Below are 13,418 nucleotides of genomic sequence, written 5' to 3'. Positions count from 1 at the left end.
TTTCTGTCCTCCTGTCCTCTTATCTGTCCTTTCTAGGACTATCCTATGGGAACTTATATACCACTAAAAGGGGGGGGCGGGGGCGGCTAATGATGATACTGGATGGTCATCGTATCCTTACATGCAGATTCTTGCAGTTTCTTCTTTATGATTGGCTCGTCGAAAACTGCTCATCCGATCACTCCAGACGGGAAACTTCTGTTGGTTTAGCGACGAAATATTGCATCAACTGGCGTCGGACTTCCTAGTTTTCCATCGGAGACCATTTGGGGATATAACAAGGGGCGAAGACGTCCAAAGACATGAGCTTATTAAAAAATGAAATTTTCGTTTTCTTTAGTACCCCACCTTAGTCAAAATGGTCACTACACAAGGCAGATGAGGCTGGTAGCCAGGGTACTTTTTAATTTGGTTGCAACCATCACAGTCGGTACCCCTCCTTAGTCAAAATGGTCACTACCCATGACAGATGAGGCTGGTAGCCAGGGTACTTTTTAATTCTGGTTGCAACCATCACAGTCGACAGTCTTTTAACTACCAGCTACAGAAATCACTTCGTAGGATAACAGGCACAGAGGGTTTTTAACGAAGCGTGTTCGTCTGCCCATCGTCACCCAAAATTTAAACCCGGGTCTCCTTGGCTGTCAGATAGACAGATAGACAGACAGACGTGGGCCTCCCGGGAGGGACTTATGGACTAATTTTTCACGCTTATCGAGTAGGTAACCTAAAAAGTCCTTGATGCAAATGTCGTAAATAAAACTAAGAAAAAGTGCTGTAGCAATATTTCTATATTTGAATAGGTCTTCTTTCTCCTGCTGCTCCATTCTTTTTCCGGTTCGAATGAAGCGGCCCTCTTTCCGGGAACCTCTTTGATCTTTCACTAGAAAGATGCCACGGCGAAGCGAGAGAGAGAGAGCGTCACTTCTGAAAGCTTGAGCCGAAATAGCGGCCAAATAATCTCATTCGTGGTGATTCTTCTAGGTCTTCTTTATATACTAATCCACGTGTTACATCAATCACTTTTCCCAAATATTCAGTTTTTGTTTCTGTTTCATTCATTTTCGTTTTTAATTTTTTTTTTATTTTATTTTATTTTATTTTTGGTCAAGACCTCAGTGACGTTTACGTCTTAGTGTTGTATGCTTTCGTGCGCGTTTCAAGCACTTGGATTTTTGTCAGGGACATCTGTGGACGGTTGTCAATGACGTTCTTACTGTAGGTACTATCATAGAGTTGTTTGGTTCATATGATAACAAGAGGCAGCCAGTATTAATTGAAAGACATTGGAGTACTTACGTAATCAAATTTAAAAAGTCTCGATTAATATTCGATGGAAGTTGAAAGTATAGTAATGCAGTTTTGAAATTAGCGAAAATGTTGCAAAGTCATAAAAATGTTTAGTTTAATAGAAATCACAGATATGTGTTTTATGTACCCATGTATATTTTTGTATGCGACTAGATAGTCTTTCTTGCACAGAGAGAGAGAGAGAGGGTGCATTGGTAATTCTAATTCATATATGCTTGTTCAGTTAAACAGCGTAAAATATGTCAGTCCCTGCTGAAATTTCTTATTTGCATCGTAAAGGGGATTCCCAAAGGGAGCCTGATAGCGAAAAAGAAAACACACATCCCTACTCGCCTTCATATACTGTAGTACCGAGTGCCAAGGCCAACCCACTAAAAATCCCTTGCTGTGTGCCAAGTGACTTTTCCTATTACACGTTTTTTTTTCCATATCCAGTTGACAGGACGCGGCTCATAATATAAATCAAGGACAGTGAAGTCCCTGTATGTGGTTTATGACGAGGTTCCTCGTAAGAAAAAAAAAGGTGACCTGATTTAATGTAGCCTGATAGATCATATTTATTTACGTTTGTACCATTAATTGAGTTGTTAATTTTCTTTATTTTTCAGTTGATACGAATAGTTTTAATTTATAGTGCTTTATTAAAATTTTATTAATTAGGTCTTCATCAAGTAAGACCTGTTGACATCTAGAATTTCTAATCGGATGAGGACATGGCATCGGCGGAGTTGTTCCTAGTGCGTCTTTGTCATTACTGGTGGCAATTCCTGTTCATTTCAGGCAGCCCTTATTTGAGCTGGTACTTGCGACGGATAAAAAAAGAAAAAATAATAAATACATTATCGAAAATGCAACGTTACCCACCCTCTCTTCTATCACATTCATCATCAGAAGGTTTTCAGGGGTACTCTTGGCTGGTGTTGAGGACTCTGTTCCTCATTATAGATAGCTCCACTATCGCTAATTAGGCATTACAGATATGAGCCTGGGCTAATTGAGGGTCCCTTATTCAATTTCAGGTACAAGATCCTGATCGGCAACGTGCGAGGAGCGAGATTCTCCGGAGATCTCGGGGTCGACGATTTCTCCCTCTCCCCTGAGTGCTTCGGCAAAGGTGAGATGGTCTTGACGTCGAGCATTTATTACTGCCATTATTACTGTAGCTCTTGATATTATTATTGATGTACTGAATCACAGAATAATGCCTTCCAGTTTCATTTTGATATGGACATTAATGTGAAGGTGGTGGTGCTTGACAAATAGTCACTTTACGTTTGTTTTTAGTATATGCAGCTTTGAAGAGACGAATTATCTTTGACACGTTAACGCCAGGGTATGTTAAAATTCCATAAATGTTTGCACTTGTTTTGCAGGAATCAGTCCTGATGAAGTGAAGAAGTGCCCAGTTATACCAACTACAACTGGAGGTAAGTACATCTAATAATTTTTTTCTACACACATATAATTATATATTTATATATATGTATGTATGTGTGCGTTTGTTGTCTGTATGTACGTATGCACACACATATTAAGCCAGAAGTATTGCTTCAATCCTACCTGGGGTAGATTCTCTTATCAGTTAAAATTCCTTTGGATGTAAATTATTCTAAAGTTATTGCGAATTTGATATTAAGTAATACTTATGGCTTAATATAAGGTCACGATATTAATGATATTAGGGTCAAAACATTATGTATTATATATATATATATATATATATATATATATATATATATATATATATATATATATATATATATATATATATATATATATATACACCTCTATATATATATACATACAAGCTGGTTGTAACCTTCCCCAAATATGTAAATATTATAATTATCACAGTAGAAAAGTTAAGAGGTGTTTGCGCGTAATGAAAACGCGTATATCTCTGGTGCAAGTGATCGGTAGATTATATCTGTATTTCGGTATATAAACCAATAAATGCCTAACATTATTTGCAGTGGTTAGGGTGGGTCTGTTTTAGCCGTAGGGTGATGCATCAGAATTCGACAGGTTTTTGTATACAGTATTTGAGCTGAAATAGGTTTTATCCCACATCTCTCTGCATGGTGGGGACAAGTGGTTCTTCACTCTTACTACCGTGATTAGGTTCAAGTCCACCACTGAGGGAAAGTTCTTTTCGATTAATTCCTATCTGGATCCAAAACTTGTAGTAATCAGCGTAATTAAAAAGATATGAGGAAATCCACGAGCCGGGAGTGCATTATTGCTATTAAAAATGCAGACATATTCATTCATATATATATATATATATATATATATATATATATATATATATATATATATATATATATATATATTTATTAATAATCTTTTAATGTATGTATGTATGTATATATATATACACAGTGCATTACAATATATATATATATATATATGTATGTGTGTGGAAGTATTACTTTATAATGTCAGCCGAGCTCCAGTGACCAGAAGTGATGGAGGACCCAAACATACTTGGACGGGAACTATGAGAAGGGAAGCTAGAGATAAGTGGAGCTTTATGGAAGACAAAGCACAGGAAAGACATGAGTGGCGGAAATTTCACCGAGGCCATTTGCGGCACACGGCGTAGGAGGCTATAGTATATATATATATATATATATATATATATATATATATAATATATATATATATATATATATGTATGTATATATATATATACATATATATACACAGTATATGTAATGTATGTATGTATATACACACATGTACACACACACACACACACATATGTGTGTATCAGCATCCATTTTCAACATTTGGCTTCATTCCGTTAGTTATTTCTCTACACTTTGTTAAGAACAAAACGAATTTTGACAATGAATGACTTTTTAAACTACTGCCAACTGAATGCCGTGTAGAGTAATGGGAAAAGAAAATATGAAACAAATAACTTCTTTGACCAGTTGTTATCAGTTTATACAGGATGCCAGAAGCAATCTTCTATATGATTTTGTGAAGACTTAAATGATTTTCTGGTCTGCAGTTACCATTGCAGTGAATGGAGCGTTGTGAAAATAACCTCTTTCGTTGCCTTAAGTTTCACTCCAGAGAAAATCTTTAATAACAAAGATGATGGCAATGGGACTTTCTTCCATCAGATTTATAATTCAGGTCAGTGATTGTAAGCCACTTTCGTAACATTCGGACAAATCATTATTATTATTATTTCAGTGGATGAAACCTATTCTCATGGAACAAACACACAGGGGCCATTGACTTGAAATTCTTTAGGCTTCCAAAGAATGTTGGTTTCAACCTCCCACCGCAGACCCCACCCTGCAGTAGTAACTGATCATGATACGGAGCCAGTGATTTTTCATCGCCTGTGGGAGACGCGAACCCGCGACATCTGAGTGGCATTCCACGACACTAACCACTATACCAGCGAACCAGCTGGATGGTGATTATTGTCTACAGTTTCAATAACCGGCACATTGTATCCAGAGCTAAAGGTTTAAATGTGTAACACTTTTCATGCGTTCTCTTTGGTTTATTCCTTCCCATTTTAAAACTTAGTCCTGCTTCAATTTTCAACTGTTTTTTTTTTTCTTGCCAAAACTAGGCCTTTGAGCCATCGTAGTGTGAGTAGGAAATAACTCGTTAGCTAGGTGATGGCCTTGAGACATTTTTTGATACCTTAAAGATTAATTTACAGAGGAATTATCAGGCTGCAAGAGATTACCACAAACTGACCCCATACATCAAATATTTGAATACCTGTAATGCATTGTCTGATTACTTTGATATCTACATATTGTGTACCTTCTCAAGTATAGACGTAGACGCACTACAATTGAATTTCAGGAGTGATCTATGTTAGGTTTCACTTTTGTAGACCCGCAGTCTTGCATTCTTATGTGCGATGCTTGAATCCTTTGTGGGTGCATGGAAAAAACGAGAAGTCAGCCGAAGTAAATTGTTGTAATGGGATGTGGTGGAGGAGTATCGACAATAATTAACAAACGCACAGAGATAAATATATTCCTGATTCCTCGAAAGATGAAAAAGATTCCCACTCAGCTAATTTACTCTGTAAAAGTGAAAGTCTCCGTTACCTTGACGCAAGGATATAATAACGCTATGTGTTCAGAAGGGCAACAGATGCAGTTTATAAATTAGTTCATTATCATGTCTTAAGCAACTTCGAAAGGACCGATTCAAAGCACTGATGATTACGGTTCTTATCTCTGCTTGTTTGCCATGAAACACAAAATCTTCTTTAAAAATATTTAACAAACGCGTGTCTTCATTCCTCAGAGGAAGAAAAACAACAAGAAAGAACTACTGACTTAGTCATACAAATTACATCTCAGCGTACTTTTAAGCCGTTATGTAAGTCTCACAACGCCACTCATCGTCGTGAATGCCCTTGAGGGGACAGACCTCCGAAAGGATTCTTGAAATTACACTTGAAAATTACGTACCCCTGAGAGTGGACCCTTGCCGGATGAGGACATAATTGAAGAACTTTAAGAAGGAGCCCATAGGTAGTGAAGGCGTTTTTTCTCCTTTTGAATAATTGATCTCATATAGTCATTGAATAAGAGTCATTACAACAGTCTCTCTCTCTCTCTCTCTCTCTCTCTCTCTCTCTCTCTCTCTCTCTCTCTCTCTCTCAGTTACATAATATTATCGTCAAGTTATGTCGTTTTCAGTTAGGTTAAAGGAAAAAGCTACCTCGAGAGCATGTTAACTGTCCGGTTTTCAACAATTCTTTTGGGATGAAGGTTTATCACCCTGGCTACTGTTCATTGTGATCAACCAACCACCAGGTACATAATTCACCTCCTAGGTTTGTAAAGTTAGTGAAACTTAGCTCGGCGTGTCCTTTTCTCTCGGTTTGGTATCATGTTAGACCATTTCATCGCCTCTCTAGAAGGAGTTATATATATATATATATATATATATATATATATATATATATATATATATATATATATATATATATATAATATATATATATATATATATATATATATATATATATATATATATATATATATATATATGTATACACATATATATATGTATACATATACTGTGTATATATATATATCATATATACATATATATATATATATATATATATATATATATATATATATATATATGTGTGTGTGTGTGTGTGTGTGTGTGTCTTTTTTTATTTACAGTAGATTTTGAGCATGATGTTCATATGTTTGGTCTTGACTAGTGCCGCTTTTGACAAGCTCTCGTTTTCAAAGTATGAAAAATGGGAGTTGAAAAATGCGAGTTGAGTGTTTTTTCTTAGAATTATTATTAATTAGTGAATCATTATAAAAAGGTGTTGATGGACTCTATAGTTTAAATCTAAATGTAGTCCCTTGTGTTTTTTAGGGTAGTTATCGTTGGCTCATTGCAGTTTATATTTTTTACAAATGTTGGAGGACTTGGCTTTCACAACAAACTTTTTGCTTGAGCAAATGATACTGCTTTTTTTGCACCGACCCCGTCTCTTTAAGTTTAGACCTGCGTTTGCTGAATATCTTAACAGAGATTTAGCTAAATTAGTGCGTGATGCAAATATTAAGGGATGCAGTAAAAACCTAGTACACTCAAAGTATGCATTGTTAGTAATTTTGAACAGTGTATCCCACCTTCCCTCATCCAGTTTCATTCAATGACGATGTTTCTATGACTACATGCAGTTCTTTAGCATTGTATGTGTCATTCTTGATCGTTAATTTACTTTTGAAAAACGTATCCAGTCTGTCTCTTCTTCATTTAAACAAATAATATGTGTTTTGATAGAATCTCAAGATTTTGGGGACTTGTGTATCTGTAGGAAGTAGTCTTATTCGTTAATGATGTCTTTGAATAGTGTTCACCTGTTTCGTCTCAAGTGCCTGACTTCCGTCTTAAACTGTTGGATAAAAGCTTGAAATCTATTAAATATTTTTTCTCCACACTTCTCATTATTACTCTTGCACCATCGCCCAGTTATTATGCAGTTAATTCTTACAGTTTCTACTTTTCTCTTGTGAGGTTCAGTACTACAGTTTAATAATAGAAGTTTTAATACGTCTGTGACTTAATTGTGGAATAAGCTTCAAAATCATGCTGTGGAATCATAACTTGAAAATTTCATACTTGATGCAGACGCTTACTGGTTTATTTATTTTCGTCTGTTTGTTTTTCTTTGTCAGTTCTGTTATGAAGTCTATTCTTCTATATTCTTTTTGTTCATAATGGCCTGCTTTCCTTTTGGTTCTCTTGGCCTTTCATTATTCTTCTTTTCCAATATGGGTTGCAGCTTGGCTAATAATAATGATAGTAATAAAATGTCAGCTACACGAGGCTCTTCGTATGACCTGGAACATGTAGACTACTCTGTCGGAACACAGAGGATACCTTCCTTACGGAGGGAAGAACGTTTAGAGGGAAGTGGGGGAAGGAAGGAGGTCTTCTTATTCTTACTAAATGAATCTCCTTCTGCAAAATCAGTTACGGCTAATGCTTGGTCTCTTCGTCATATTTGCCTTTTGCTTCTGTTGGGAAATGCGAGGATAATAAAAATGCTCTTTTATGGGTTTTACAAAACTGTTGTTTTCAACTTGATATTGTTTTCACTTAAGGTAGAATATTCCACTCCGTCCTCAGCATTCTCACTTTCCCTCATAATGCACATAGGTAAACATTTTCGCCACGAGCACATCTATCTATCTGTCTGTCTATCTATCTATCTATCTATCTATCTATCATATATATATGTATATATATACATATATTTGTCTATACATATATATATGTTTACATACAAATATATATGTATATATATATATGATAGACAGATAGACATGTGTGTGCGTGGCGATTATGTTTACCTATGTGCGTTATGAGGGAAAGTGAGAATGTTGAAAACATGGAAAATATACATACATACATACATACATATATATATATATATATATATATATATATATATATATATATATATATATATATATATATACTGTATATATATAATGTGTGTTTTTTTATCAAACATCACTATAGCTTTCTTCAAACATCACTCTTCCTTAGTAATAACCTTCCGGGTTTCAGTAAATCGTCTTATGGTCAGGTTGCAATCTCTGGACCTTTTCTATCCTGTTTACAACCCACCACGGTTGGCTAGCCAACAGGTACCTAATTCACTGTTAGGTCTACCATGAGACAAGTGGATTTAACGGACTAGCCGCTGAGTGCAGCATCTTGCTTGATTATCAGATTTGTGAGGTGAGTTTCTTGAATGCGCGTGTGTGTGTGTCTATGTGTGTGTGTTGTCTGTGTGTGTGTCTGTGTCTGTGTGTGCGTGTTGTGTGTGTGTGAGTGTGTGTTGTGTGTGTGTGTATGGGATTCGCTTATACACTGAAGTAACGTGCATCTACTGTGATTTTTTAAGTATATATATATATATATATATATATTTATATATATATATATATATGTGTGTGTGTGTGTGTGTGTGTGTGTGTGTGTGTGTGTGTGTGTGTATGTACATATATAAAACAGTAAAATCCGAGTGAGTATTGTTTGTCCTCCCCGAATGACAGTAGGGGAGACATGACGCAGCCACCCACCCCTTGTATACATATGTGTGTGTGTGTCTGTGTATGTAATATATATTTATACATATAATATATATATGTGTGTGTATTTGTGTGTGTGTTACAGTACACTTGTTCAAGTGGTGTGTGTTTGTGTTTGTGTATGCAGAGAGAGAGAGAGTTGGGGAGAACAGAAAGATATTGAAATCTATGGGGGCGGTTAGGAGAGGAGTAGATCCAGTCTGTTGAAGGTTTGGAGGAAATTTAAAATGCTGCATAGGGATGTGGAGCAAAGAGAAAGGTTAAAGAGCAAATGGCTTTGAGGATATATGATGTAGCTGGAAATACGCCTACAGAGAAGGATGAATTGAAAGGTTGGTGGTGTTATTCTTTGAAGAGATCTGTTAAAAACTGCCGCTGGGAAGGAAGCGGACTTTATTAGTAGAGGAATTGATTTGTAGCCATAGTAGACTGCATAGGTAAAAGAGGCCTTTGCTTGGCTGAGACTTTATTAAAAGATTGAGAGGCTCTCGAACTGACAACGTAAGCCATGAAAGTATGCCAAATAGCGTACGAGATATTTTTAAAAAGGAATAAGTCAGCTATATAGAAATATTGAAATTTTACTTTCCAAACTCGTAGAAATTTACTTGTTTGAGAAAGCGCAGTGTCCGTGTAAGTACTTACACAGGGACTGTAAACTCAATTGCAGAGAATTATTAAGAAGTTACATTGATGTTGAATATGGCAAAATAGAAAGGATTAACTAAGGTCTAGAGAATACAAGGTCTACCCGACTTCGACCCAAAATAAGACCTTTTCCGCGCAGCTTAGGTCGTGACCTCAGATCTTTGGGAGGCTTTGGCCGCGTTCAAATCCCTTCGACCTCGACCTAAGGCAGCGAGAATAAACATACAGACCTTGTATTCTCTAGACTTGGGGATTAACTTTCATACTCATCAAGATTTTGCTGCCAAGTTTTTGGTAGACCGGAGGACTCGTAGATACTATATGCGATAACTAGATCCCGACAGAGTATAAAAAGCGTGGGAATCCTGTCACCAGAGAAAAAAAGATTAGTAGATGGGTTGTGCCGCCTTTCTTCAGAATGAAGATTATAAATATTTTCTGCAATATAGGCCTATGAAAACGTGATATTGAATACTTCATAAGGGAGGCGTGGGTGGTAATCAGGTTGAGAGTTGTTGAACCAATAGAAATAATGGACATGAAACGTAGAAGTGTATCAGCAGCTGCATATGTGAAAAGATTGTGAATTTGTGCTATTTCAGATTGAGTAGATGAAGTTCTTAAGATTTTTCGTACGGGTACAGTGACACATTGAGAATTTAACACAGATTTGGAGGTACTGGAACGTTTAAGTGCCATTATCAGGAGATTTCAGGTTCATTCGCAAAATGAAGGAAAGTTTATATATATATACATATATATATATATATATATATATATATATAATATATATATATATATATATATATATATATATATATATATATATATATATATATATATATATATATATATATTGAGTGTGCATGTATGTGAGCGTGCGCGCGCGAGCTTGTAGCTGCGTGGTTTAGTGCTTGATGACAATTGTCGGGATCTAGTTCGCTCCCTGACTAACGTTCAAAACTCTGCCTAGCTGTAACTGGGTACCAGAGTCTGCTAAGGCCTTAAACGCACGCACACACACACACATACACACATATATATGTACATACATACATATATACATACTATCTCTCTCTCTCTCTCTCTCTCTCTCTCTCTCTCTCTCTCTCTCTATATATATATATATATATATATATATATATATATATATATATATATATACATATATAGTTAAGAATATTTAGACAGGTTAAATTCTTAGTGGACCTTTAACCTCTTTGAGTATGGCTCCTGCATGCCATATATGAAATCTGTCTCGTATAGTTCAAAAGTTACGATGGGAGAAGTGGAACATAAACGCACAGACAAAATTCTTTTTCACTTATATATACGTATATATATACATATATTGTATATATATTATGTTATATATACATATATATAACTATATATGTGTGTGTATTATTTTTATTTATATATTGTGTTTATGTATTCAACATTAAGCAGTCACTGCTACCTGAGAGTGGCTGTCTGGAAAAGAAAAGGCAACACTCATTGCTATATTCTTACTTGAACTGATGAATCGTAGATAAACCCACCGTTCTGAAAACTCTGTGATGATATATGCATATATCATCATTATTGCCTCCAACACCGTGCGACGCAAAGAGCTTCTGCCAAATTCCGCCTTTTATGTCTTTTCCGTGCATTCACTTCCACAAATCTCCACTCATCTCCAGCATCCTAATATGCCTGGTTCTTCCAGCTCTCCCAGTGCCCAGAGGAACCCAGCTGATACCGTCTAGTCCTATTTTCCCCTGGTGGTGCGAAGAATATGTCCAAACCATCTTATGGACTTCAGTCATTTTCCTTATTGCTTCATTTTTCACTTCATATTGTCATCTGACTACTTATTCCTCTTAAATCCAACAAATCTTTTAGATATATTTTCATAGTGACACTATGAGTCATGTCCGTAGAACAGTGTATGTCGTAGTATATTATTAATTAATCCTACATTTATGTGGAATTTTAGTGTATTTTATTTAGAAGTTTTCTTCGGTCTGTCCATTGTTTGACTTACTTAGCTTTTCGCTAAATTCTGCCTCAGGAAAACCTAAATTGAAATTGATTTTTAATAATTAGTACACTCGACCTCATTAGTCATTTCTCCGTGAAGCATTATTTTATCATTTTTTTGGATACTCAGTCCTCATTATGTCTGTTTTATCGTAAGTCCCATCTCTCTAGTTTCAACATTAACTTTGCATCTCACTCGTTCATTAAATTTTACTGGGCATTTTTTGACTTAAGCACTAAATTAAATGTATTGTAGTTAGTCGACTGTGAATTGTAGCGGTGAATGTTGCAGAGGCTAGCAACCTCATCCCTCAACACTTGCAGTGAGCCAGAAAGGTTTGAAGTCATTCCCACTAACTGGAAAAGTTGTAGGGTGAATGTATGAATGAATAAAATCAGTGAACAGTGTAATTTAGTGAAGCACAATTATGGAGGCCGGTCAGTAAAAGGTGAAATTTATCTCTGATTCTTATGGTTTGTTTGATATTGTATGTAGTTCTCGGGTTTAGTTATGTCCTATTGCTGTACCGCCCACAAATTTCCGAAAAAGTCCCGTTAATTGGAAATTGGCCATTGTTCGGTGTGGATCCTTTGTATCGTTTGTAAACCTTTAATACTCGGCCGCGAAAACAAAAGATAACACGGCTTACTTCGCTGGTGAGGGTCACAGCGACATATTCTGCAAATGTGGGAAGTGGAGGACAAAAGTGGATGAAATGGGGTGGGGGGGACCTGGGATGTTGTTGCATTTTTGCATGTAAACACCCACACACACACACACACACACACACACATATATATATATATACAGTATATATATATATATATATATATATATATATATATATATATATATATATATATATATATATATATATATATATATATATATATATATATATATATGAATGAATTTTATCATATCACCGTCCTTTAATATCCAATTCGCTCTACCTCGGAAATTATATATTTACATGTATGTTACCCGAAGGGGAATTTTTTTAGTTGATACTAAGTTCGTCGTCTCGTGGTTTCACTGTAGTCCTGACTTCTTGTCTTCATTGGTCCGAGCCCACGAGACGACGAACTTAATATCAACCGAAAAAAATTCCCCTTCGCAATATATATGAAAATCTGTTATTTCTAGGTGGAGTATGTATTAAGGAAGTTTGTAACTAAGGCTTATGTGTGTGTGTATATATATATATATATATATATATATATATATATATATATATATATATATATATATATATATATATATATATATATATATATATATTTGTGTATTTATGTATGACACTGTAAATTTCTTTGATTGAATATGTATATCCAATGTGACTTTTGAATCATCTCTTTTGTCTCCTTTGCCGTTTGTGGCAAACGCGTTTGTGAAGCCGTTTCTTTTGAGTTAAATTTGAATGAAAAGTGAAATTTAAGGTCACAGTTCAACATCTTTTCTTGTTAGTGGAGGTAATTAGGATATAGTTGAGTATTGAATTATTGAGTGATTCACATAATCTCTTCCATTTTTTTATCAAATATTATTATATTTTTAAAGAATTTTGTTGCCATGTTGCTAGTTTAAGGATAAAATAAATCATAGGTCAAAATTAAACTGATTTGAAAACGGGAGGCTTGAACCACTTCTCTGGGATGCCCGTTCTCGTAAAGAGAGAGAGAGAGAGAGAGAGAGAGAGAGAGAGAGAGAGAGAGAGGAGTAAGGATTTCCTTACTAAGATTAAAATAAACCACTTGATATCCAGTAGCTCTCTCTCTCTCTCTCTCTCTTCTCTCTAAACTCTCTCT

The 13,418-nt window shown here is 35.5% G+C and overlaps 1 protein-coding gene across 1 annotated transcript in view; it reads left to right on the top strand.

Annotated features, from left to right (window-relative positions):
* The window catches only part of Alk (Anaplastic lymphoma kinase), a 1,114,821-nt gene that overhangs the window by 738,814 nt on the left and 362,589 nt on the right, over nt 1–13,418 (top strand). The window contains exons 11-12 of the mRNA XM_067113483.1: nt 2,331–2,425; nt 2,685–2,738. Coding sequence (XP_066969584.1) covers nt 2,331–2,425; nt 2,685–2,738 — 149 coding nt within the window. The remainder of the gene's footprint in view (nt 1–2,330; nt 2,426–2,684; nt 2,739–13,418) is intronic.

Source organism: Macrobrachium rosenbergii, chromosome 12, assembly GCF_040412425.1.
Source record: "Macrobrachium rosenbergii isolate ZJJX-2024 chromosome 12, ASM4041242v1, whole genome shotgun sequence".
Classification (NCBI taxonomy): domain Eukaryota; kingdom Metazoa; phylum Arthropoda; class Malacostraca; order Decapoda; family Palaemonidae; genus Macrobrachium; species Macrobrachium rosenbergii.
The sequence above is the reverse complement of the archived record's forward strand: the minus strand, read 5'-3'. Positions and strand labels throughout refer to the sequence as shown.